At 41.1% G+C, this 27,490-nt stretch overlaps 1 protein-coding gene across 1 annotated transcript in view; it reads left to right on the plus strand.

The window, feature by feature from the left end:
• Nucleotides 1-27,490, plus strand: part of MERTK (MER proto-oncogene, tyrosine kinase) — a 111,117-nt gene that overhangs the window by 57,298 nt on the left and 26,329 nt on the right. Inside the window, exons 8-11 of the mRNA XM_060027359.1 lie at nucleotides 6,712-6,863; nucleotides 20,321-20,474; nucleotides 24,039-24,192; nucleotides 27,190-27,275. Of these exons, the coding sequence (XP_059883342.1) occupies nucleotides 6,712-6,863; nucleotides 20,321-20,474; nucleotides 24,039-24,192; nucleotides 27,190-27,275 (546 nt within the window). The remainder of the gene's footprint in view (nucleotides 1-6,711; nucleotides 6,864-20,320; nucleotides 20,475-24,038; nucleotides 24,193-27,189; nucleotides 27,276-27,490) is intronic.

The raw sequence follows: 27,490 nt of genomic DNA on the forward strand, positions 1-27,490 counted from the left end.
TAGTTTCCAAATACTTGTATTAGTGATTTCTAATTTCATTCTGTTGGGGCCAAAGAACATAATTCATATCGCTTGAATCCTTTGAAATGTATCAAGACTCAATTTTACAGCCCAGAACATGGTCTATCTTGACAATGTTCCATGTGTACTTGAGAATGTGTATTCTGCTCTTATTAGATGGAGTGTTTTATAAATGTTACCTTGGTCAAGTTAGTTGACAGTGTTTTTTAAATTGTATTCTTATTGATTTTATGCCTCCTTTTTCTATCAGTTATTTAGCCGGGTGCATTGAAATCTGTAGTTATAACTGTGAATTTATCTATTTCTATTTGTAGTTCTAGCAGTTCACATGTTTTGAAGTTCTGGTATTTTGTGCATAACTGTGTAATATTACTATGCTCTCCTAATACATTGGCCACTTTATCATTATGAAATTATTTTCTTTATCTTTGGTAATATATTCTGTGAAATCTATTTTATCGATATTAATAATAGCCATTTTACTCTTTCTTTTGATTCCGTGGTGTATCTTTTATTCATACTTATTTTTAACTTACTTGTATCTTTATATTCAATGGGTATTTCATGCAGGCAGTACTTTACTTCACAATCCTTGCCTTTAAATTGGGGTATTTAATCCATTAAAATGTAATGATATCATTCATATGGGTAGGTTTACATCTGTCTTCTATTTGTTCTGTCTGTAATTTGTTCCCCTTCTTTTGGGTTCATTGAATGTTTTTATTCTATTTTATCTCCTTTTTGACTTCTTAGCCATAACTCTTTTTTTCTGTTCTTTCAATGGTTGCTTTAGGGTTTATAGTATACAGGTTTAACTTATTACCATATGCCTTCAAGGGATGTTTATACCACCTCAGGTATAGTGTAGGAACCTTAACATAGTATACTTTCATTTTTCTTTTGATATCTCCAGATATTTATTCTATTGTTGTCACTCACTTTACTTTTACATATGTTATAAACCCACACTAGATTGTTATTATTTTTGTTCAAAGAGTCCTAATCTTTTAGAGTGATTTATATAATTATAAAAAACCTATATTTACCCACGTGGTATTTACCCAAATGGTAGTTACCATTTCTAATGTTATTCAGTTTTTTGGTGTAAATCTGTACATATTTCCATGTGGTATTATTTTCCTCCTTCCTAAAGGATTCTTCATTACTTCTTGTAGTGGGAATCTTGGTGAGAAATTCAGCTTCTGTATGTCTGAAAGAAATCTTTATTTTACCTTTGAGGGGTTTCTTTGGACTTCATTTTGTAAGGTATTTTTATTAGGCATAGAGTTCTAGGTTACTGCACTGTCTTCTTGCTTGCGTTGTTTCTGATAACAAACCTGTGGTAATTCTTAATTTATTCCTCTGTGTATAATGTGTCTTATGTCTCTGGTTTTCCTTTTGTATTTGATTTGGAGCAATTTAATTATGATGTGCCTTGGTGTAATTTTCTTTATATCCCTTGGGCTTGGGGTTCATTGAACTTCTGAGATCTGCGTGTCTATAGTTTGCATCACATTTGGAAAATGTTGGCCATTGCTTCTTCAAATATTTTTTTCTGTTCCTGCCTCTCCGCTCCTTTGAGGACTCCAGTTACCCATGTATCATATCACTTGAAGTTATCCATAATTCACTGATGCTATTGCTTTTTTCCCTGCTTTTCTCCTTGTGTTTTATTTTGGGTAGTTTCTATTACTGTGTCTTCAAATTCACTAATCTTTTCTTGTGCAGTATCTAATCTGCCATTAATTCTATCTAGTGTATATTTCAACTCTCACATTGTAACTTTTCGGGTTTTTTTGTATCTTTCCTGTCTCTACTTAACTTTTGGACCATATGGAATACAGTTATAATAACTGTTTTAATGTCCTTGTCTGCTAATTCTAACATCAGTCTTATTTCTGGAGTGGTTTTGATTGATTCATTTATATTCCTTGTGGAGAGTACTTTCCAATTTTTCTACATGTCTGGTAATCTTTGGTTGGATTCCTGACATTGTGAATTTTACTTTGTTGAGTGCTAGATATTTTTGTATTCTTATAAATAGTGAGCTTTGTTTGGGGTCACAGTTAAGCTAATGGGAAAAGACTGATCCTTTTGGACATTGCTTTTAGTATTTGTTAGGCTGGACCAGAGCAGTGCTTCATCTAGGGTCAACTATTACCCACTATTGAGACAAAACCATTATGTGTACTCTACCCAGTGCTCCTTGAATCATTAGATTTTCCAGGCTGATTGATGGGAACAGGCACTATTCCTGGCCCTGAGTGAGGCCCAGCCACTCTTATCTTTAATTTTTTCATGTGGTTCTTTTCCTGTCTTCCTCCAGAGTCATCCTAGTGACTCCTTTGCCGTCTCCTGGGCATTTGTCTTTCTTGGTTTACTGTCTCTCATTCTCATGGAGCACATTCTCAATTAGCTCTAGAGAGAATATATATATAAATAAAAACTGTGGGACCTTGCATGTCTGTTTGTCATACTGGATTGGTAATTTTTCCTAATAGAGAATTTTAGGTTGGAAATGATTTTCCCTCAAAATTTTAAAAGTATTTCTGCATTGTTTTTAGCTTCATGTGTCATTGTAGAGAATTTTGATAACTTGAGTTTTCTAGGTGAACTGTTTTTTAGTTTTAATTTTTCTTTAATATCTTTTCTCTTTAATCATGGTGCTGTAATGAGCTGTGATGTGGGATCTGTTTCATTCGTCATCATAGGCATTCAATCTAGGAATGCAAATGCTTTGGTTTTGAGACTTTTTCTTATACATTTTTTCCTTTCAAAATGTTCTTCTATTTTTCTTTCCAGATAACTGTATTAGACATTTGTTGAAACTCCTTTAATTGCTTCCTCAATTTTTTTTTACCTCAAATTGGCCTCCTTTTTAAAATTTTTATTCTACTCTTCTTTTGGAGATTTACTTGATTTATCTTCTAATTCTTCTGTTGAATACTTTATTGAAATTGGCAATGTCATATATAAGAATAATTTTATTTTTCATTGACAGTTTTTTCCAGTTCTCAATTATGAGAGCCTTTTCTTATCTTTGACTATGTTAATTATTGGTTTTGTTTGTTTGTGTTTTAGTTTTCTCTAGTTCCCTACGTTGTCTCTGCCTCCTCTGAGTGCTCTGTCCTGTGTTTTGTTCTGGTCTCTGACATTCATGAAGGAGACCTCCCCAGCCTCTTCTGATCTTCCACTGTCTCTCCTATTGAAGAGTGAAGAACCAGCGATTGATGGGAAGCTCTGTGAGCATGGGTGGGGCTTGTAGGTTTCACTGTCAGGTGATTGGCCAGCGACCTAAGTGTTTTAGTTTGGATACCCCCAAGTGTCAATATTGGCTTTCTTTCCCCCAGAGCCACTTACTTCCTCTAGAATTGAGTCTCCTGTCTGCTGCCTCAGGAATATGAACACAGCTGCTGATGCTCTAAGATCAGGTGGGGAGGAGCCAGAGGTGGAGTCCCCCTCAGTCAATGTATGAACTTCCTCTTATTTCCCTAGTTGTCAGCCCCTCATCGTGCCTCCATTCTACTGGTGCCCCAAGTCCAGTAGTTTTTCAGTTCAGGGAATAAAGCATCCTGTCTCCTGTGGGAATTTGAGGGATACCTGCCAGCTGTGTGTGGGAATAGGTTAGAGGGATCTCGAGGGCTACTTCCTGATCAAACTTTCAATCTTCCAGTTTTAGTCCCCACTCTGGTCCCTTGGCCCTCTGCTTCTGAGCCTCTCTGTGGTTCTTTGGGGAGAATCCGTTTACTGAGTTAATTACACCTTCTTACTCTGCTTTTCAGCTTTCATATGTATGTTGGCATTTCTCTTCCACTGTTGACTCCTCTGTACCCTGTGAGTTTATACTGTTATAAATTTCTTATTGTCATCATAGAGGGGTTTTAGGAGGGAGTAGACATAAAGACATGTTGAGTCAACCATGTTTCTCTGTAAATTGTACTGTGTGACTCGTTTCATAGATACAGCTTTAGCTATATATTTCCTAAGCTGAAATTTGCTCTAACTTCATTATTACTGTTCCTGGAATCAGCAGAGACAAAGAGGTTATAGTGCCCTTTTGTTTCCCTTTCAGATATATCAGAAATATACAATTTAATCTCCCGTAAATAAAAATACAACAACAGTTTGGTGTATATTATTGCATATTTACTCTTCCTATATGTAAAATACTTATTTTTTAATTTCTAAAATGGATCATTGATACGTACCTTTTTGCAGTTTTATTCACCCCCCCCCCACCATTAGATATTCTTTCATATCAATTTACATGGTCTCTCAAATTCTTTTCAGTGTGGGGTAGTGAGTAATCCATTGGAAAATTATCAGAATTTATTATATCGTAATTATTGACTGAACATTACATTTATTCCTTTCTGTCACTATTATGCTTCAATGAATATAACACTACCTACAGGAGAACTTTTCTAGATTAAATTCGTGGAAAGAAAATATTGGTCAGGAGGCATATGTTTTTCGGTTTTAATAGCTACAGTCACGTTCTTCCCGCCCAAAAAAAGAATGTAGTTGTGATCTTGACTTGTTTCCCAAATTATTTCATACACATACTGTACCCACATACATACTTTTCCTAAAAAGCGCGTTAACGTTTATTATCCTTGTATATAGACATTTTGACATAAAGTGGTTATGTGGCTTGTGTAGGATTTACTATAAACCAGAGAGTGAAAACCAGCGCTAAATTCTAGTTCGTCACCTAACCCAGCAAATAGTATTTGACCCTCTGATCTTCATTCATGAGGTGTCTTACACACACGCACACGCACGCACGCACGCACACATACACATACATATTTAAATTTATTCACTGATTAGCTCTGTTCAGATCATTAGTAACCTGGCTCTGGTCTTTAAAACGTGGCTTCCTTCTGAGATCAGCAGTGTTCCCTGCCTTGACACAGAGCTGATCCCCAGCTGGCCTTCTTGGCCTATAGCAGCACAGGTGTCTACTGGAGAAGCCTCTTGGAGTTGTGTGTGTTTTGCTTCCCCAAGAGGAGTCCGTGAGCTCTACCTACCTCCTTCCCTGTCTTCCACTTCTTTGTTGTTTTAGTTTGGAAAGGGCTTACTTTTTTCTTTTTTTTTTTTTAATTTTATTTATTTTTGGCTCTGTTGGGTCTTCGTTTCTGTGCAAGGGCTTTCTCTAGTTGTGGCGAGCAGGAGCCACTCTTCATCGCGGTGCGCGGGCCTCTCACTATCACAGCCTCTCTTGTTGCGGAGCACAGGCTCCGGACGCGCAGGCTCGGTAGTTGTGGCTCACGGGCCCAGTTGCTCCGCAGCATGTGGGATCTTCCCGGACCAGGGCTCGAACCCACATCCCCTGCATTGGCAGGCAGACTCTCAACCACTGCGCCACCAGGGAAGCCCAGGGCTTACTTTTTAAAAAAACTTTCATTGAAGTAGAGTTGATTTACAATGTTGTGTTAGTTTCAGGTGTACAGCAAAGTGATTCAGTTATATATTCTTCTTCAGATTCTTTTCCATTATAGTTTATTACAAGATATTGAATATAGTTCCCTGTGCTATACAGTAGGTCCTTGTTGTTTATCTATATTATATATAGTAGTTTGTGTCTGTTAATCCCAAACTCCTAACTTATCCCTCCCCACTCCTTTCCCCTTTGATAACCATGTTTGTTTTCTGTCTGTGAGTCTGTTTCTGTTTTATAAATAAGTTCATTTGTATCATTTTTTAAGATTCCACATATAAGTGATATCATATGATATTAGTCTTTATCTGTCTGACTTCACTTAGTATGATCATCTCTAGGTCCATAGCGCTTGTGTGAGTGTGTGTGGCCTTTTTTTTTTTTTTTTTTTTCTCCTTTCCCTTGCGGTACGCAGGCCTCTCACTGCTGTGGCCTCTCCCGTTGTAGAGCACAGGCTCTGGACGCGCAGGCTCAGCGGCCATGGCTCACGGGCCCAGCCGCTCCGCAGCATGTGGGATCTTCCCGGACCAGTGCACGAACCCGTGTCCCCTGCATCGGCAGGCAGACTCTCAACCACTGCGCCACCAGGGAAGCCCTGTGTGTGGTCTTTTTAAGAGAATTTTATTTGAGTGGTTCTTACAAAGATTGTTGCAATATGAAAGTCATTTGTTTGATAGAAATATCAAGCTGTCTTGTCAAACACACTAAAGTAACCCAAAAATATATTTCAGAGCTCACAGAGCCTAAAAAGAGCAAAGATTATATGCAACAAGACAAAACTATTTCTGCATTTCCTATTTCTTGCTCGGACCGCCTTGCCTACCAGCCTGTCACTAAACATCTTGAGGAAATGCAGGGATCATTTTGTTTGGAATCTTAGACACAAAGCTTACTTTTCTAAACTCATGATATCTTAATGGTCCTCGATTGAAAAGAAGGTGAAAGTCCACTTTTTTTTTTTTTAATGTGACATTGAAGAGATTTTATCACGAAGGAAGTGTTGGAAAATGAGAAGAACTAACATTTTCTGAGTGCCTACAATGAACTAGACACTGTGCTAAGCGCTTACATATAATATCTTAATAAATCTTCATAGAAATGTATGAAAGTCCACTATTAATCTCAGCCTCATTTGAGTGCTTTCCGTAGAAAATTAAAAAAACAAACGTACAAAAACCAAGAAGAGAACGACTCTCCATGTGCCTTTCTTCGTACTTCCTCATCCTTCTCTCCTTTCTCTTTTGTAGCCCCGTCAGTAGCACCTCTGAATGTCACTATGTTTCTGAATGAGTCTAGCAACAAGGTGGATGTCAAATGGATCAAGCCTCCAATTAAGCGGCAGGATGGGGAGCTGGTGGGCTACCGGATCTCTCACGTGTGGCAGAATGCAGAGACGTCTGTAAGTCTGAACTTGAACAGAGTGCACTTGTCTTCTTGGATCTGCTGATTTAATACTGCTTTAGGATCTTGCCTTTTGTCGTGAAAAGGCCTGATGTTATTGGGTTAGGCAAGGCACCTTTCAGCGGGAGATAAACAATGTAGTAAAAATTAGAAGTGCCTGAAAAGTTACAAAATTCCAAGAAATCTTTGGGGCTTTCCTCACTCACTCTTCATCCATTCATTTATTTCATTAGTCAATGTGAATAGAACTCATCCTCTGTTGTCACCTGATTCTTGCCTTCAGGGAACTTAGGCTCTTTGAAGAAGACAGTGTGAACTACTGAGAGGGGTTACTGGGCTTAGCAGTCCTGCAATTCATAACCTCTTGAAAATTCCAGAAGGTGGTTGTCAGGGAAGCCCCCCAGCCTCATAGCGGATGGCAAGAGTAACTGGACCCCGAAAGAGAGGGTCGAGCAGGCTAACAGCCCTGTAGGACGTACTGTATAGCACAGCTTTGTTAGACGTGACTCCAGTCAATCCCAGAGGGCCATCTGATTTTGATTGCCGAGAGGTCTAGAGATGGTGGGAACATCTGACCCAAGACAGAAGTGGTGAGGGGGACAGCTGACTGTGGTTAGGTGGGCAGCTCCCAGACAGGCCCCTTTCCCACTTGAGAAGGGAAGAGGGTTGAGGTGACACTGACTTCTCATGACACAGAGGATCTGTAGAAGAGCAGACGCACTGGCTTTATCCTCAGGGCTGTCTCTTCTTTACCGCCATTGCGGAAAGCATGCTTTGTTGTTTTGTGTTGTGTTGTTGTTCTGTGTTGTTACAGTCCTCCTTGATCTAACCCTGGTAATAGGTCAGACGTCAGCATCCTTGTGGCATCTGTAGGGAGCATCACAGGACAGTTACAATTTCTTGGCACGAGAGAGGAAAGGGGTGAACAGCTGCACTGACGGATGACGTCCAGGCTTTGTGTCGGTCACTTTTAACCTCATGTCACCCAGCTTTTACCAAAACTGCTGTCTTCCAAAAGAACAATTTGAATTTATTTTTTTTCTTTTCCTGCCTCAGTTTACCTATCAGGAAGCAGACTGTCGGAAGCAGTAGTGATGGAAAAGGAAGAGAGCTTAGAAATCCATGGTTTGTTCTGCCTTATAGTAGATGATAAAAGGATGCTACTTGTACCAGTCGAAACCCTGCTTAAGAGAGTTGCAGCTATGAGATAAGAAGTCTCTCACTTCCTGGACTTTTGTCTCAGAGCATTTTGCAAGGGGCCTGTTGATCACATTTGCACACTGTCGAGTCAGGGGAATCAAATGCCTCTCTTGGAGAATGGCTCCTGATTACAATACTACATTCTTAGTAGAGATACATGAAGGTCCAGCGATTGCATTCTGATTCAGTAGGAACTTTGGTTGGCGGGAGATAATGATTCTTAGCAGACACTTGAGTGATATAGGAACAAAGCAGTTTCTTTGAAGAGCTGCAGGTCATCATTTCTCCTTCTCCCCTGGTGTGGGTGAAAGATACTTCTTTAGGGGGGACCCCTGAAGCAGGGGCGCGCTGAAGGGCAGGAGTGATGAAAGCCTTACAGATGACATGATGTGGCCAAGGAGCCTAACACACGAGTGCCATTAACACCCAGCCTTGCATTCTCTCTGCCCTTTGTTCAGAAGGCCCCCCTCTGTAGTAAGAACAATACCGCCACAGTTAGGGCTGTGACCTTTCCAGTCATTACCTCCTTGGAGATGCTAGATCATCCCAGCAGGAAGGTCATTTGCATTGTACTCATGCTGTCCTCTGTGCCTCACGACAGCCTTGTGACAACAGAAGACTTAGTGGCTCACTTTACTTTGGGTAACATTCTCTGAGGCAGCTAAGCTCCCAGCTCAGCAGCTGCAGCTGGAGACAAATAAGAACACTGAAGAGAAGCTCAGCCCTTCCAAAGGGAAGCTTGAAATGACCTCTGTACCCATCACTTCGGTTCCCTAAACTCCCTTCTTTTCCGAAGGGCAAGAGTTAGACACAACTTCCTCTCGAAATCGTCCTTTCATTTTCATTTGAAAACTGTTACTAGGGACATCTCTGGTGGTCCAGCTTTTAAGACTCCACGCTCCCAATGCAGGGGGCCTGGGTTTGATCCCTGCTCAGGGAACTAGACCCCGCACACAGCAACTAAGACCCAGTGCAGCCAAATAGATAAAAATAAAATAAATATTTTTTGAAAAGAAAGAAAACCGTTACTAAAACTACATCTTCTTTATGTAAGGTGATGAAATTGGATATTTTTGGAAGATATTCTTATTTATTACTCTAATAAGGGAGGGGTTTTTTGTATGGAATTTCAGAACATTCTTGAAGTAGTCTTTGGGTGGGCTATTACAGTTTGCTGGAAATTTAGTTTTCAAAATTTGTACCTTCAGTATCCTACAACTGTTGTGTCACTTTCAGACTAAGAAACTCCTGGTATTTACTGTATGGACATTTACTGTATCTTGATGAAGCCATCAATGTTTTTTGCTCTCTTTTTCTTGCTGTCCCTTGCCTTCCAAATCAAAGCTTAAAATACAAAGGTCAGGATCAAGTAAAATCTGTTCTCCTTGAAGCTGGAGCTGCGCCTTGCCCACCTTTGTACCATCTGAACACAGGACCTTGAACTTGCTTTGTAGGCATTTATGGCACTATGAACTTGATGTATGGACCTGACTGACATCTAAACCAGCAGGAGAATTTCTCTGTCTGAATGGGACAGTCTTTTGATGAGTGTGGACTGGTATTTCTTGCCCCATTCCCATAAAGTGTCAGTAGACCTGTGAGAATTCAGTGAGCAGATAAGTTTATAAAATACTGCGTACTATACCCCCTTCTGGAAGACCCACAGTGTATACTGGCAAGTTCAAGGTTCTCCAGTGTTCTGCAATAAATAAATCTGTTTACCTTTGACCGAGATTTGCCCGAACCTTAGGCAGAGACTCATTTTTATACGTGTCATTCTTGTAGAGCTCATTGTTTTGGGATTGGGGCTCTAATGCTGGTTTAACTGTGTTTGGAAAGGGTGGAGATCTTTGATCAGAAGGAAGTTTCATAGCCGATTATGATGGGCCAAGAGACATGACATGTAGAACCAGCTTATTTAAAGACACAGGGGAGCCACAGTGCCCTCAAGGCTTCCTTCCTTGGGCCCAGACCCCTGCCTCCTAGCAAGCAGCATGCCCGGAGGGTAGATGTGCCCACTGCCTCTTCCCTTTCCTCATTTCTCCCTCTCACTCACTGTCACAGGAGGGCAGAGCATGCGAGCTAGTGTCATTTTAAGGTAAAAAGAACAGGTGAGGTTCTTGTGAGACAGGCCAGACAGGGGTCTGAAACATTTCTGAAACCCAAGGATCCGTGAAGGATGGTACCTTTTGCCTGGAAGAGAAAGCTACAATGAAGAGCAGCTCTATGGATGGGTCAAATAAAATTCGTGGTTTGGGAACTAGACAGCCTTGATTATTCTCTCCAATGCACCAAGACTTGAAAGATACTACTCGCTCAGTTCTATCCTAGAGCCTTACAGTTATAGGGAAAGAAGATCAAAATACAGCACCTTACAGGTGCTGTAGGAATGTAGGAATAATAATAACCATCATCAGTTACTTACAGTGTTGATTACTTACAGACCCTGTGCCAAGTGTTTTCCATAAAAGGCCTCATTTAACCCTTACGAAAACACTGTGAGATACTATTTTCTCAATTTTCATTTGAGGAAACTGAAACTCAGAAACATTGAGTAACTTACCCAGAGTCACACAGCTTAGAATTGCAGCATTGAAATAAGAACCCAGGTCTCGCTGACTCCAAAGCCAGTGCTTTTCACAGCCCCACTACTCTTCTCCAGATGCCCTTGGCTTTCTTCACAGTACAGTGTTTCTTGTTCAAATTCCACAGCATGGCCTCTTAGCAGAAAGAAGTGAAAACAGGACAGGTTTCAAGAGGAAGATGTGAGGGTTTTTCACTGATGATCGTGCACTTGAAGCCCTTTTGATCAAGTTTGTTGTCGCCTGGGGTAGTTCTTTCCCTATTGAAGGTTACTGTTCTTTGAGTTAATAAAATGGACCATATTCTTTTTTTTTTTTAGCCTAAGTAATTTGATTTATTTATTTTTGAATTTTATTTTATTTTTTAATACAGCAGATTCTTATTAGTTATCTATTTTATACATATTAGTGTAAATGTCAATCCCAATCTCCCAATTCATCACACCACCAGCACCACCCCGCTTTCGCCCCCTTGGTGTCCATACATTTGTCCTCTACGTCTGTGCCTCTATTTCTGCCTTGCAATCTGGTTCATCTGTACCGTTTTTCTCGATTCCACATATATGTGTTAATATACGATATTTGTTTTTTTCTCTTTCTGACTTACTTCACTCTGTATGACACTCTCTAGGTCCAACCACATCTCTACAATGGAACCAATTTCGTTCCTTTTTATAGCTGAGTAATATTCCATTGTATATATGTACCACATCTTCTTTATCCATTCGTCTGTCGATGGGCATTTAGGTTGCTTCCATGACCTGGCTATTGTAAATAGTGCTGCAGTGAACATTGGGGTGCATGTGTCTTTTTGAATTATGGTTTTCTCTGGGTATATGCCCAGTAGTGGAATTGCTGGGTCATACGGTAATTCTATTTTTAGTTTTTTAAGGAACTCCATACTGCTCTCCATAGTGGCTGTATCAATTTACATTCCCACCAACAGTGTAAGAGGGTTCCCTTTCCTCCACACCCTCTCCAGCATGTGTTGTTTGTAGATTTTCTGATGATGCCCATTCTAACCGGTGTGAGGTGATACCTCATTGTAGTTTTGATTTGCATTTCTCTAATAATTAGTGATGTTGAGCAGCTTGTCATGTGCTTCTTGGCCATCTGTATGTCTTCTTTGGAGAAATGTCTATTTAGCTCTTCTGCCCATTTTTAGATTGGGTTGTTCGTTTCTTTAATATTGAGCTGCATGTGCTGTTATATTTTGGAGATTAATCCTTCGTCCCTTGATTCGTTTGCAAATATTTTCTCCCATTCTGAGGGTTGTCTTTTTGTCTTGTTTATAGTTTCCTTTGCTGTGCAAAAGATTTTAAGTTTCATTAGGTCCCATTTATTTATTTTTGGTTTTATTTCCATTACTCTGGGAGGTGGGTCAAAAGAGATCTTGCTGTGGTTTATGTCAAAGAGTGATCTTCCTATGTTTTCCTCTAAGAGTTTTGTAGTGTCCGGTCTTACATTTAGGTCTTTAATCTACTTTGAGTTTATTTTTGTGTATGGTGTTCGGGAGGGTTCTGATTTCATTCTTTTACATGTAGCTGTCCAGTTTTCCCAGCAGCACTTATTGAAGAGACTGTCTTTTCTCCATTTTGTATCCTTGCCTCCTTTGTCATAGATTAGTTGACCAGAGGTGTGTGGGTTTATCTCTGGGCTTTCTATCCTGTTCCATTGATCTATATTTATGTTTTTGTGCCAGTACCATGGTGTCTTGATTACTATAGCTTTGTAGTATAGTCTGAAGTCAAGGAGTCTGATTCCTCCAGCTCCGTTTTTTTCTCTCAAGATTGCTTTGACTATTCGGGGTCTTTTGTATCTCCATACAAATTTTAAGATCTTTTGTTCTAGTTCTGTAAAAAATGCCATTGGTAATTTGATAGGGATTGCATTGAACCTGTAGATTGCTTTGGGTAGTGTAGTCATCTTCACAATATTGATTCTTCCAATCCAAGAACATGGTGTATCTCTCCATCTGTTTCTGTCATCTCTGATTTCTTTCATCAGTGTCTTATAGTTTCCTGAGTACGGGTCTTTTACCTCCTTAGGTAGGTTTATTCCTAGGTACTTTATTCTTTTTCTTGCAATGGTGAAGGAGATTGTTTCCTTAATTTCTCTTTCTGATCTTTTGTTGTTAGTGTAGAGGAATGCAAGAGATTTCTGTGCATTAATTTTGTATCCTGCAACTTTACCAAATTCATTGATTAGCTCTAGTAGTTTTCTGGTGGCATCATTAGGATTCTCTATGTATAGTATCGTGTCATCTGCAAACAGTGACAGCTTTACTTCTTCTTTTCCAATTTGTATTCCTTTTATTTCTTTTTCTTCTCTGAATGCCATGGCTAGGACTTCCAAAACTATGTTGAATAATAGTGGCGAGAGTGGACATCCTTGTCTTGTTCCTAATCTTAGAGTAATTGCTTTCAGTTTTTCACCATTGAGAATGATGTTAGCTGAGGGTTTGTCGTATATGGCCTTTATTATGTTGAGGTAGGTTCCCTCGATGCCCACTTTCTGGAGAGTTTTTATCATAAATGGGTGTTGAATTTTGTCAAAATCTTTTCCTGCATTTATTGAGATTATCATATGTTTTTTATTTCTCAATTTGTTAATATGGTGTATCACATTGATTGCTTTGTGTGTATTGAAGAATCCTTGAATCCCTGGGATAAATCCCACTTGATCATGGTGTATGATCCTTTTAATGTGTTGTTGGATTCTGTTTGCTAGTATTTTGTTGAGGATTTTTGCATCTATATTCATCAGTGATACTGGTCTGTAATTTTCTTTTTTTTGTGGTATCTTTGTCTGGTTTTGGTATCAGGGTGATGGTGGCCTCATAGAATGAGTTTGGGAGTGTTCCTTCCTCTGCAACTTTTTGGAAGAGCTTGAGAAGGATGTGTGTTAGCTCTTCTCTAAATGTTTGATAGAATTCACCTGTGAAGCCATCTGGTCCTGGACTTTTGTTTGTTGGGAGATTTTTAATCACAGTTTCAACGTAATTACTTGTGATTGGTCTGTTCCTATGTTCTATTTCTTCCCGGTTCAGTCTTGGAAAGTTATACCTTTCTAAGAATTTGTCCGTTTCTTCCAGGTTGTCCATTTTATTGGCATAGAGTTGCTTGTAGTAGTCTCTTATGATGCTTTGTATTTCTGCGGTGTCTGTTGTAACTTCTCCCTTTTCATTTCTAATTTTATTGATTTGAGTCCTCTCCCTCTTTTTCTTGATGAGTCTGGCAAAAGGTTTATCAATTTTGTTTATCTCCTCAAAGAACCAGCTTTTAGTTTTATTGATCTTTGCTATTGTTTTCTTTGTTTCTATTTCATTTATTTCTCCTCTGATCTTTATGATTTCTTACCTTCTACTAACTTTGGGTTTTGTTTTTTCTTCTTCCTCTAGTTCCTTTAGGTGTAAGGTTAGATTGTTTATTTGAGATTTTTCTTGTTTCTTGAGGTAGGATTGTATTGCTATAAACTTCCCTGTTAGAACTGCTTTTGCTGCATCCCATAGGTTTTGGATCATCGTGTTTTCATTGTCATTTCTCTCTAGGTATTTTTTGATTTCCTCTTTGATTTCTTCAGTGATCTCGTGGTTAGTTAGTAACGTATTGTTTAGCCTCCATGTGTTTGTTTTTTACGTTTTTTTCCCCTGTAATTGATTTCTAATCTCATAGCGTTGTGGTCAGAAAAGATGCTTGATGTGATTTCAATTTCCTTAAATTTACCGAGGCTTGATTTGTGGCCCAGGATGTGATCAATCCTGGAGAATATTCCATGTGCACTTGAGAAGAAAGTGTATTCTTCTGCTTTTGGATGGAATGTCCTATAAATATCAATTAAATCTCTCTGGTCTATTGTGTCATTTAAAGCTTGTGTTTCCTTATTAATTTTCTGTCTGGATGATCTGTCCATTGGTGTAAGTGAGCTGTTAAGTTCCCCCACTATTATTGTGTTACTGTTGATTTCCTCTTTTATAGCTGTTGGCATTTGCCTTATGTATTGAGGTGCTCCTATGTTGGGTACATATATATTTATAATTGTTATATCTTGTAGGATTGATCCCTTGATCTTTACGTAGTGTCCTTCCTTGTCTTTTTTTTTTAATTTATTTATTTTATTTTTGGCTGCATTGGGTCTTCATTGTAGTGCGCGGGCTTTCTCTAGTTGTGGCGAGCAGGGGCTGCTCTTCGTTGCGGTGCACGGGCTTCTCAGTGCAGTGGCTTCTCTTGTCGCGGAGCACAGACTCTGGGTATGCGGGCTTCAGTAGTTGTGGCTCACAGGCTCTAGAGTGCAGGCTCAGTAGTTGTGGCGCACGGGCCTAGTTGCTCCATGGCTTGTGGGATCTTCCCAGACCAGGGCTCGAACCTGTGTCCCCTGCGTTGGCAGGCGGATTCTTAACCACTGCACCACCAGGGAAACCCCTTCCTTGTCTCTTGTAACGTTCTTTATTTTAAAGTCTATTTTATTTGATATGAGTATTGCTACTCCAGCTTTCTTTTGATTTCCATTTGCATGGAATATGTTTCTCCATCCCTTCACTTTCAGTCTGTATGTGTGCCTAGGTCTGAAGTGGGTCTCGTGTAGACAGCATGTACATGGGTCTTGTTTTTGTATCCATTCAGCAAGCCTGTATGTTTTGGTTGGAGTATTTCATCCATTCACATTTAAGGTAATTATCGATATGTATGTTCCTATTACTATTTTCTTAATTGTTTTGGGTTTGCTTTTTGTAGGTCCTTTTCTTCTCTTGTGTTTCCCACTTAGAGAACTTCGTTTAGCATTTGCTGTAGAGCTGGTTTGATGGTGCTGAATTCTCTTAGCTTTTGCTTGTCTGTAAAGCTTTTGATTTCTCTGTCAAATCTGAATGACATCCTTGCCTGGTAGAGTAATCTTTGTTGTAGGTTCTTCCCTTTCATCACTTTAAATATATCGTGCCACTGCCTTCTGGCTTGTAGAGTTTCTGCTGAGAAATCAGCTGTTAACATTATGGGAGTTTCCTTGTATGTTACTTGTCCTTTTTCCCTTGTTGCTTTTAAAATTTTTTCTTTGTCTTTAATTTTTGTCAGTTTGATTACTGTGTGTCTCGTTGTGTTTCTGTTTGGGTTTATCCTGCCTGGGACTCTGTGCTTCCTGGACTTGGGTGGCTATTTCCTTTCCCATGTTAGGGAAGTTTTTGACTATAATCTCTTCAAATATTTTCTCTCTCTCTCCTCCTTCTGGGACCCCTATAATGTGAACGTTGGTGTGTTTAATGTTGTCCCAGAGGTCTCTTATGCTGTCTTCATTTCTTTTCATTCTTTTTTCTTTATTCTGTTCCACGGCAGTGAATTCCACCATTCTGTCTTTCAGGTCACTTATCCGTTCTTCTGCCTCAGTTATTCTGCTACTGATTCCTTCTAGTGTAGTATTCATTTCAGTTATTGTACTGTTCATCTCTGTTTGTTTGTTCTTTAATTCTTCTAGGTCTTTGTTAAACATTTCTTGCATCTTCTCGATTTTTGCCTCCATCCTTTTTCCAAGGTCCCAGATCATCTTCACTATCATTATTTTGAATTCTTTTTCTGGAAGGTTGACTTGATTTAGTTGTTTTTCTGGGGTTTTATCTTGTTCCTTCATCCGGTACATAGTCCTCTGCCTTTTCATTTTGTCTGTCTTTCTGTGAATGTGGTTTTCATTCTACAGGCTGCAGGATTGTAGTTCTTCTTGCTTTTGCTGTCTGCCCTCTGGTGGGTGAGGCTATCGAAGAGGCTTGTGCAAGCTTCCTGATGGGAGGGACTGGTGGTGGGTATAGCTGGGTGTTGCTCTGGTGGGCAGAGCTCAGTAAAACTTTAATCTGCTTGTCTGCTGATGGGTGGGACTGAGTTCCCTCCCTGTTGGTTGTTTGGCCTGAGGTGCCCCAGCACTGGAGGCTACAGGCTCTTTGGTGGGGCTAATGGCAGACTCTGGGAGGGCTCATGCCAAGGAGTACTTCCCAGAACTTCTGCCGCCAGTGTCCTTGTCCCTGTGGTGAGCCACAGCCACCCCCCGCCTCTGCAGGAGACCCTCCGGCACTAGCAGGTAGGTCTGGTTCAGTCTCCTATGGGGTCACTGCTCCTTCCCCCTGGGTCCTGGTGTGCACATTGCTTTGTGTGTGCCCTCCAAGATTTGAGTCTCTGTTTCCCCCTGTCCTAAGTCCTGCAGTCAAATTCCGCTAGCCTTCAAAGTCTGATTCTCTAGGAATTCCTCCTCCTGTTGCCAGACCCCCAGGTTGGGAAGCCTGACATGGGGCTCAGAACCTTCACTCCAGTGGGTGGACTTCTGTGGTATAATTGTTCTCCAATCTGTGAGTCACCCATCCAGCGGTTATGGGATTTGATTTTATTGTGATTGTGCCCCTCCTACCATCTCATTATGGCTTCTCCTTTGTCTTTGGTTGTGGGGTATCTTTTTTGGTGAGTTCCAGTGTCTTCCTGTTGATGATTGTTCAGCAGTTAGTTTTGATTCTAGTGCTCTCGCAAGAGGGAGTGGGCGTACGTTCTTCTCCTCCACCATCTTGAACCAGTCTCCCCCTGAGTAATTTTGAAATGGGCCATATTCTCTTTTCTTTTTTGGCTGTGCTGCATGGCTGCAGGATCTTAGTTCACCAACGAGGGATTGAACCCAGGCCCTCGACAGTGAAAGCGCAGATCCCAAGCACTGGACCGCCAGGGAATTACCTATATTTTTAATTACAGTTACAAATTATGGGGTTGTGAATTCTTACAGAGTTGAAGATATTAAGGTCTTTTTGATAAGTGAAAACAAATATCTAATTGCCCTGACCCACACTGAAGCCACACAATGAGAAGAAAGAAACTGTGTTTCCAAAGATGTGCTATTACTTTCCCCAACAGGCAAGGTCCGTATGTTTTCTGTGTAAGTAAAGCTGTAGTCAAACTGATTTCATTACCTGACAATGCCTTTAGGTTTTGAGTTCTTAGAGATATGGGCCTGTGTTGGTGAAATTGAAAGCTCACTAAATGAGAAATGTGCAGCTGACCCATGACCTGTGTCCTGTGGCCCGACCACATTGTGCCAATGAGATGACCCCTCCTTCGGCGGTCTGCACCCTGACAGCAAGAGAGAGAACACACGGGGGTGAGCGGGGGGCTCCTACAGCTGTCTGAAATTAGAAGGATCTCTGCCACCTTTCAAGATCAAAACTAAAATACTTGGGGAAATGGATGTGCTCACACCTTTCTTTACGTATTTGGCATCAAAACAGTATGAATAAATTACATCAATTTTTAACATTGGAAATCATGTTTAAATTATATTTGAGATTACTATTTAAGGATATTCTTGGAGAAAATTGAACACCTACACTAAGTGTTTATCATTTATCTTTCTAATCACTACTTCAACATTGATTACAATTCCACCCCTAAAGTGGGATGATTTTTTATGTATTTCCAAAATGGATTCCCAGTGAGCGGTGGCTGGCATCATTTCCATGCTTCAAGATTCAGGATAGGACTTCCCTGGTGGCACAGTGGTTAAGAATCCACCTTAACCAGGAGACATGGGTTTGATCCCCGGTCTGGGAAGATCCCACATGCCGCGGAGCAACTAAGCCCCTGCGCCACAACTACTGAGCCTGTGCTCTAGAGCCCGTGAGCCACAACTACTGAGCCCATGTGCCACAACTACTGAAGCCCGTGCGCCTAGAGCCTGTGCTCGCAACAAGAGAAATCAATGCAATGAGAAGCCCACGCACTGCAATGAGGAGTAGCCCCCGCTCCCCGCAACTAGAGAACGCCCGCGCGCAGCAATGAAGACCCAACGCAGCCAAAAATAAATAAATAAATAAATAATTTTGTAAAATTAATTAGTTAATTAAATTTAAAAAAGATTCAGGATAATGCCAACTGTGATGGTGGCCATTGTGACTCTTGGATAACCTTTGCTCTGGGTCAGGCACTGTTTCAAGCACTTCACAGATTAACTCCTTACATTATTAACTCAAAGAGTAGGAGGTGGAAATTAAAAAGTAACTCCTCTGGGTTTTCATAGGGAGTTATAGGCCCTATGGGAATAGGTGTTATCAACTGCTTTTATGTTCATTTCCAAAAGGATAATTTTGGTTTTGTTAGGATTTCTCTTCTTCTTGGGATTGAGTTCTTTCAAAACTATGTGTGTCCCCTTATTTTAAGACAGTTTTTCTCATAAACAAGGTATCGTGTTTGAATCTTTGCAGACAAAATGTGTGACACCAGGAGCAGGCCCCATGTTCCTTGTCAGGCATGAAGTCTTTTGTACTTTGAAGAGCTGTTAGGTTTTAAGCTGTGGGGTATATGCACTGTTTCTCAGCTGCCCGTCACGGTCCCATGACTGAGGGCTTTGACAATGAAGCTACTCTACCTGATGATTTTCTGTTCTTCCCAAATTATACAGAGAATGACCAACGAACACATAATCAAAACTGGGTTAGCCATACAGAAAATGCTTTTTGATATATCAGAAAAAATGACTAATTTGTCTACCTAATTAACAAAAAATCTGTGGCAAATCTTTTAGGCACTGAGTCCGATGGGGTTAAAACGCCAAAAAAAAAAAAATTAAGACCATAGTTTTCCCTTTCATCCCTTGTCTGGGGACGTTTCTAGGTCCTGATGGTCACTGCCTGTTTAGATTATAAACAGTCTCCAGGTGGCTGACCCAGGTGTCCCCACTGGTCATGAGTGATGGGACTGCCCTCTCCGTAAGGGCTGACCGGGTTCCACCCAGCACCATTGGGAGAAGTGACCAGCATGAGTGACCAGGGGAGGAAGTTACCACCCACACCAGGCCCCTGCTATCCATTGCTGATCCATGATATCTGTGCTCCATGTGTGATATCTCTCTGTGAAAACAAATCTCCCTAATTCAGCATTAAAGACATGTTCCTAGTGCTACATTTCAGCCTTCACCAACCCTGTGGTTCCTATTTGAAAAGCCAATCCCAAACGCAAAATTAGTTTCCCGCACCAGAGAACACCATGATAGTCAAGGTTTGGAACCAAAGGGGAAAGTATTTTTTCCCCTGGTTATTTTTTCAAAAATCTCCCCCATCCCCCATGTTTTAATGGGTCAAGTTGTGCAGCGATAGCTTTAAAACAAAATAAGTAAAGCCAGATTTTTGAAAACGGAGCACATTGTGTGTTTGTCGCTGGAAGAAAAAGTGTCAGTGCCCTTCTAAATGTAGACTGTAGTCACAACTCATAGAATTGCAAGGAACACGAGCCCACTTGTGCTGGTTCAGGGAAGCTGGCAGGGGGTCAATGTCAAGGTTCAGTGCAGCTCCTGGGCAGTGTTCTCTGGGGGTTCTGAGGGCGGGAGTGTCGAGGAGACAGTCTTGCTTTTGCCTTCGGGTGCATCTGCCACATATTCCCTTTCTTCCGGAGGTTTCTTCACCGACCTCTTTAAGTACCATGTTCGCACGACCCTAGTAGGCCCAGATCCCCAAGACCTGAGGATGCTGCCAGCCTGTCCTGCATCACTGCCCGCCTATTGGCTCCCTTGGTTGTGGCCTGAGTGAAGTAAGGGATGCTGTGGGAACACGGCCGCTGCCCCTGGGATGTGGGTGGGGCAGCTTCCCTCGGAAGAACTTCCCTCAGGCGACAAGACCCCTGGTGCCTCAGTATCTCCTTTCCTTTCCTTTCCTCTCTGTCCCCAGAAAGAGCTCTCAGAAGAAGTCGGCCAGAACGACAGTCTCGCTCGGCTTTCTGTTCAAGTCCACAACGCCTCGTGCACCGTGAGGATTGCAGCCGTCACCAGAGGGGGAGTCGGGCCCTTCAGTGACCCAGTGAAAATATTTGTCCCCGCACACGGTGAGCGCTGGTGCCCGACTGACTGACGGAACATCAGTCCGGGCAACACACAGGTGGCCAGAGAGTAGCCTGTGGCATGGACGGCTTGTTTAAGAATGAAACGTAAAGACCAAAAGGAAATTTCGCAGCGTTGAGGATAGTTGATCGCTGATCACAGAGCTGTCGGTACCCTTGAGTCTTCCCACGACTATTACTCTCCAGTGTAATAACTTCCTAGGAAGATTCATCCCTTTCAGAACCCAGAATTTGACTGGACTTAACGAATTTAGGTTTTTTGGTTTTGCTTTTAACTTTTATTGGAGTATAATTGATTTACAATGTGTGTTAGCTTCAGGTGTACAGCAAGGTCAGTCAGTTATACATGTACATATATCCACTCTTTTTTAGATTCTTTTCCCACATAGCTCATTACAGAGCATTGAGTAGAGTTCCCTGTGCTATACGGTAGGTCCTTATTAGTTAGCTATTTTATATATATATTGAATTTGTTTAAATGCATCCATACTTCATGACTGAATTTTGGGTAGGCAATGTGGCTAATCCTCAGCTCTCTAGAATTGGCACTGTTTCTTTGCTTTAAGCGGTGCAGGTTGCTCAGTTATTAGCCATTCAAACCTTAGGTAACATGCTTTGTGATTCATTGGTACAGAACAAGAAGCCTTTCCTATAGAAGCCATCTTTACACGGCGCTGGGCTCGCTCAGCTAAATGCCCATCCCTGCGTTCTGGTTTCTGCTTGTTGTTGGAGTGGCCTTAAACAAGGTGGCGCCATGGTGCCCCAAGTGGCCCAAATGCTGTGTTTGCTTCTGTAGACCAGGGCAGCCGCCTTCGTTCTGACTCTGACCTGCCCTAGGTTGTTTGCTAATGAACTGCTACCATGAACTCTACGCAGACATCTATATGGGTATGATTTGTGCATTTACAAGTTCTTGCCAAATATATAGCCTTTGTAGCCGAAGCAGACAGGACTTGGGAACAGACCATTGAGTCCCCCTATGTCTGTCCCAGTGACCCTCAAGTATGTTCTCCCTTTTAGTGCCAAATTGGATCCATATTACAGCTCCTACAGCCCATAAGCCCAGTCCCGAGGGAACATTAGTAACAGGTGTTGGGGACACAAGGCATGCCTACCTGGCAGAATTTCAGGGACAATGAGATTCTGATTCTAGAGGCACAGGTTAAAAATCAGAGTTTAACACAGACATAGAAAACAAGCTTATGGTTACCAAAGGGGAAAGGGGGTGGGGGAGGGATAAATTAGGAGTTTGGGATTAGCAAATACAAACTAGTACATATAAAACAGATAAACAATTAGGTCCTACTGTGTAGCCCAGGGAACTATATTCAATATATTGTAACAAACCATAATGGAAAAGAATATGAAAAAGAATATATATATTATATATATAATATATATATACACACACACACACACACACACAGACATATAACTGAATCACTTTGCTGTACACCAGAAACTAACACAGCATTGTAAATCAACTATACTTCATTTTTTTTTTCCCCACATCTTGTGGCACGTGGGATCTAGGATCTTAGTTCCCTGACCAGGGATCGAACCCACGGCCTCTGCAGTGGAAGCACAGAGTCTTAACCACTGGACTGCCAGGGAAGTCCTATTCTTCAATTTTTTTTTTAAAAAGTCAGGGTTTAAGATGACAGAGCTTTCATCTTCATTCATAATAAACTGTCCAAAACTGTAAAAAGCTTTGCTGTTCTGGCAGTCCTGGTTTTGCATGGTTCCTGTCTGCATACATTTCAGTTACCACAGTTTAGTGACATCACACCTGTTCCCCAACAATATGGTTCAAATTTAAGGTGCCAGCACATATTAACTGTGAGTAATTGATAAACTTCACCGCCAGCTCTTCAGTGCACAGATCACTCCATAAATAACAGGGGCATCTTGGTTGTGACCAGTCGGGTCACTTCTTTCAAAGTCTGTGGTTGGTCACCGTGCTTTCCTTATTCAGTTCACATGCGTCTAACAGGCATAGAGCTGTGCTACTTCCTTGTCTCGCAGGGGCGAACCCACATGACATTTCACAGAAGCAGATAATTGAGAGACGGAGCTGGTGAACAAAGATGAAAATGTAGAGAAGAAAGAAAAAGTGATAGTGTTGGAAGTGGAATTTGAATTGAATGTGTGTGGAATTACGAAAGAAGTAGTTGACTGTGGGCATGTTGACGCTGCTGCCATTTGGTCCATGAGACGTGCAGCCAGGGAACTCAGTGAAGGTAGACTTACCCACATGAGTGAACTGGTTGTGCTGAAAAGGAGAAAGATGTCCCAGAGGGAGTTACACTGGCCACAGTCTTCACCTGTGTGTCAGGGGCCCCGAAGCTGATGTACTGAATTGAGAATATGCAGATTATGGCCCACTGAATGAGGAGCGCACACCACCCCCATGGGGTGGGTAGATAGTTCCCTCAGCATCTGAGCTGCCACTTTGGGGAAGTGAAAACCCTGGGGTCATTTTGATTGTGCAGTTTCAATACACCCACACAAAGGAAGCAGAGTCACAAGATCTATTACAGATCCCAGATGCAGGTGTGGGGTGAGGAGGTGGGAGAGCCAGGGCAAGGGTGGTCCTTCATCCCACGTCAGAGCAGGCGGTAGAGAGGGGATAGAAAACGCCTGTACTTAACTTTTCAGGGGCTCAACTCTAACTGCTTATTTTAAAAGGTGCCCCTGGAAAAGCAAAGCAGAAACTTGCAGCAGGACTCCTAAGCTCAGATCCTCCTCAAAATGCCCAGACTCTGAATTGTCATACTGGGTTGCAAGCAGGGTTGTCATACTGTACAGTGCCTCAGCAGGGACTTCCCTGGCAGTCCAGTGGTTAAGAATCCGCCTTCCAATGCAGGGGTCACGGGTTCGATCCCTGGGGAACTAAGATCCCACATGCCGACGGGAAAGTGAGCCTGCGCGCCACAGCTAGAGAGCCCGCGCACTGCAACTACTGAGGCCGCGCACTCTGGACCGTGCACGCCACAACTAGAGAGAAGCCTGCATGCCACAACAAAGAGCCCGTGCGCCACAACAAAAGATCCCACGTGCCGCAACTAAGACCTGACACAGCCAAATAAGTAAATAGATAAATAAATAAATATTTTTTTAATAAAATAAAAGAAAATGCCTCAGCAGCAACTCAAAGTCTCTGCCTTCTCATCACAACATTAAAGGAACTCACAGAGGTATTTTACGACACTGAAAGCGCAAAGGATAAAGCATTGGAAGCTGATCCAAACTTGGAAAGGAGTATGACATTTGTCAGGGCATGGAAAATACATTCTCTCTATATCCTGAGCTATGTGGCTAGAAGCTGGCAAGCAGTGTTCAAACTACTCTTGATACTTTTTTTAACAAAGAAATAAAGCATTTTGATTCTCAGTATTTCCAGAGCATACCAGTTAAATAGTAGTTTTACTATTTTTTCCATTGCTTATACATTCATAACTGACATGAAGAGAGTTCCCCAATACTGTAAATCAGCTACCCCGAATCCCAAAGAGATGTTTTGAATTGAGTCTATTGGTGTTTTACCAGGTTGGGTCAACTTTGCCCCCTCGTCAACCCCAGCACCTGGCAACAAAGATCCTGTGCTCATCATCCTTGGCTGTTTTTGTGGATTTGTTTTGATCGGGTTGACTTTATATATATCTCTGGCCATCAGGAAAAGATTCCAGGAGACAAAGTTTGGGTAAGTTTCTCAGTTTACAATGTTTTGCTCAGTGGTATCGATGAAGTTGCTCTGCCAAGCGTTAATGCCTCTTCTGCTGGCCCAGCTCCGGTACCCAGCTGGGTCCCTGTATTATGCACACCCCGGGGGGAGGCAGCTTCCTTACTTAGGCCAGTGCCACAAAGGCAGGCAATAGTGAAAGCTTTTTACTTCTTCCAAAGTCTCTTCTTGCTTTCCTCCTTTCTTGTTTTCCTTTAAGAGGAAACTTAATATTTTTTAGGACATTAAATGTTGTGAAAATATTTTGATTCTGGTTTTAAAATACATTAAAGTCAAAGTGCTAGAATGACATCCCATCCACAATAGCACGAGAACTATAAGGTTCCTAAGAAGAAACCCAATATATGTACAAGAGCTTTGTGGAAAAACTTATTAAGCTTTACTGACATTGCAGAAGACAACGCAAATAAATGGAAAGATGTGTACCATGTTCATAGATGGGAAGGCTCAGTTTTGTCAAGAGATCATTTTTCCCCAAGTTAACCATAAATTCAATATAATCACCATCTGAATTGCTGCAGGATTGTTGATAAAAGCTGATTTGAAAATTTACCTGAGGGACTTCCCTGGCAGTCCGGTGGTTGAGACTTTGCCTTCCAATGCAGTGGGTGTGGGTTTAATGCAGGGGGTGCAGGTTCGATCCCTGGTCAGGGAGCTAGGATCCCATATGCCTCGTGGCCAAAACACCAAAACATAAAACAGAAGCAATGTTGTAACAAATTCAATAAAGACTTTAAAAAAGGTCCACCTCAAAAAAAAATCTTTAAAAAAAAAAAAGAAAGAAAGAAGATTTACCTTGAAGAGTAAATGAGCAGAGACAGCCAAGACAGTTTTGAAAAACACAAAAGTTTGGGTGGAGAGGGCTCATCCTACTAGGTGTGAAAACATGTTAAATGATTAGAACAGCGAGGTATTGGTGAGAACTCAGTGTATGGACATCACAGGGTGCCCATATGTGTGTGGGAATAGAATATACAATGAAGATTGCATTTCAGATCTGTGGAGAAAGGAAGGAATGTTCAAAAAACAGAACCTGTTCTAGGGGTTGGATGGAGAGAGATGAACAAGACAAGCATGGGGCTGCCCACATGTAGCTTATAGTCTAGCAGTTAAGAAATGCAGAAGAAAATGCTCCGTGTGAAAACATTCTTATCAGCTAGTCCTCCACTAACTCATGGTTCCACAGAGCCCAGAAGCTTACCACCAAAATAGATCTTAGATATTATCTGATTCAACCCTAGCTGTAAAAATTTGGAGAAGTTTAATGTTGAATGTTTTAAAACTTACCAAAAAGTGGGGCTGCAAAGTACAGCAGATATATTAATAAGATTCCAGTACTGTTTCAAATATTTAGAAATAAAATTATCTCCAAGAACCATTAAGCTGAGCAGAAGCGGAAAACAAGTGAGAAGTTGATCACAGGTTATTTTATACATTATTTTATACTGAAGTCAGTTTCCTTGGGTCTTCACTGCAACACCCTCTTCATTTGTTCATTTTGTACAAGCACCTTTCATTTGTTCATTTTTTAATGAAAATACCTTTATTTTCCACTTATAAAAGTAACATTCTTCTAGTTTTTTTAAAAAATCAAATTATATAGAATAGTTGAAAGTAGAAAGTGAAACCCACCTGTAACTCCAGGGTTTATACCTGGTCTCAGTTGCTATTTTGGCATAAATCCTTCCAAATTCTTTACTTTGCATACAAATGTATTATTTTTTAAATGTGTTCTCTCTTTTAAAATAATCTATACATGCAAGATAACGTGAGGTTAAGTCTATAATTTAGACTCATGAATTCATAGTACTTTCCACCAATTAGTCTAAAACAGTGACTAAATGGATTTTTTTAAATAGGTTTTATTTTTCAGAAAAAAGTTTTAAATTTACAGAAAAATTGAGAAGGTAGTACAGACACTTTCCGTATACATCACGTCCAGGGTCCCCTGTTATTAACATTTTATGTTAGGACAGTATATTTGCTACAATCAGTCAAACAATATCAATACTTTGTCATTAACAAAGTCCATACTTTATTCAGATTTCCTTTGTTTTTGCCTAATATCCCTTTTCTTTCCCAGAGGCCTGTCCAGGACACCACATTACATTTTGTCGTCATGTCTCCTTAGGCTCCTCTTGGCCATGGTAGTTTCCCAGCCTTTCCTTGTTTTTGTTGAACTTGATAGTTTCCGGGAGTACTGCTCAGGTATTTTGTAGGATGCCCTCTCTTGGAATTTGTGTGATGTTCTGCTCATGATTAGACTGGGGTTACAGGTTATCGAGTGGAAGACTACAGAGGTAGAGTGCTATCTTCATCCCATTACTTCGAGGATACACACTGTCAACATGATTTGTCACTGTTGATGTTAATCCTGATCACCTGGCTGAGGTGGTGTCTGCCTGATTTCTCTACCATAGTTATTTTTTCTCCCTTTTTATACTGGGCTCTTAGGAAGCAAGTCCATATATGCAGCTCACACTTACAGGGTAAGGAGTTAACGCTACCCCCATCTCTTAAAGACAGAGTATCTATATAAAATATTTGGAATTCTTCTGCGCAGGAGACTTCTCTCTTTCCCCCATTTTATTTATTTATACACATATACACACACACATGCGTGTGTGGGTATTATCAGTCTTGACTCATGAATATTCATTTTATACTTTGGGTTATAATCCAATACGACTATCGTGTTGCTCAAACTGTTGCAGCTTTGGCCGTTGGGAGCTTATGAGTTGTTCTCAGCTCTTGATGGTTCCTAGACAGGGTTGTTTGATATTGCCAGGTAAGCCTAAAATGGATCTAAGGAAAGAAGCCTATTTCTCCCAGTGAGAAAGGTCTTTGTACTAGAAGAGCCCTTTTAACAGTCAGAAGCTTAGTAGCATCTTGTGGAACCAGCCCCAGCCTGGGTAGCCTTCTGCTGCTTGTGTGAGATGTCTGTTCTCATTCACCCAGGAGCGCCTTCACAGAGGAGGATTCAGAATTGGTTGTCAGTTACATAGCAAAGAAGTCCTTCTGTCGGCGAGCCATTGAACTCACCTGTAAGTTGACTCTCATTTCTCTGTTTTGGCAAAAGTTAAAATGGTTGAGAGCAAAGAAAACCACAAATTGATAGATTTCTAACAAAAGCCAAAGGAGTCGAAGAATGTCTTATCTTTAATATGCAAAATGTCTCTGGAAACCAACAAGTAGAGAGTCAGACATGGCCCTGGGCTTCCCTACTGGCCAGTTTCCTGGAAATCTGGAGCTGAACCCA

This window comes from Delphinus delphis, chromosome 12 (genome assembly GCF_949987515.2).
Source record: "Delphinus delphis chromosome 12, mDelDel1.2, whole genome shotgun sequence".
Classification (NCBI taxonomy): domain Eukaryota; kingdom Metazoa; phylum Chordata; class Mammalia; order Artiodactyla; family Delphinidae; genus Delphinus; species Delphinus delphis.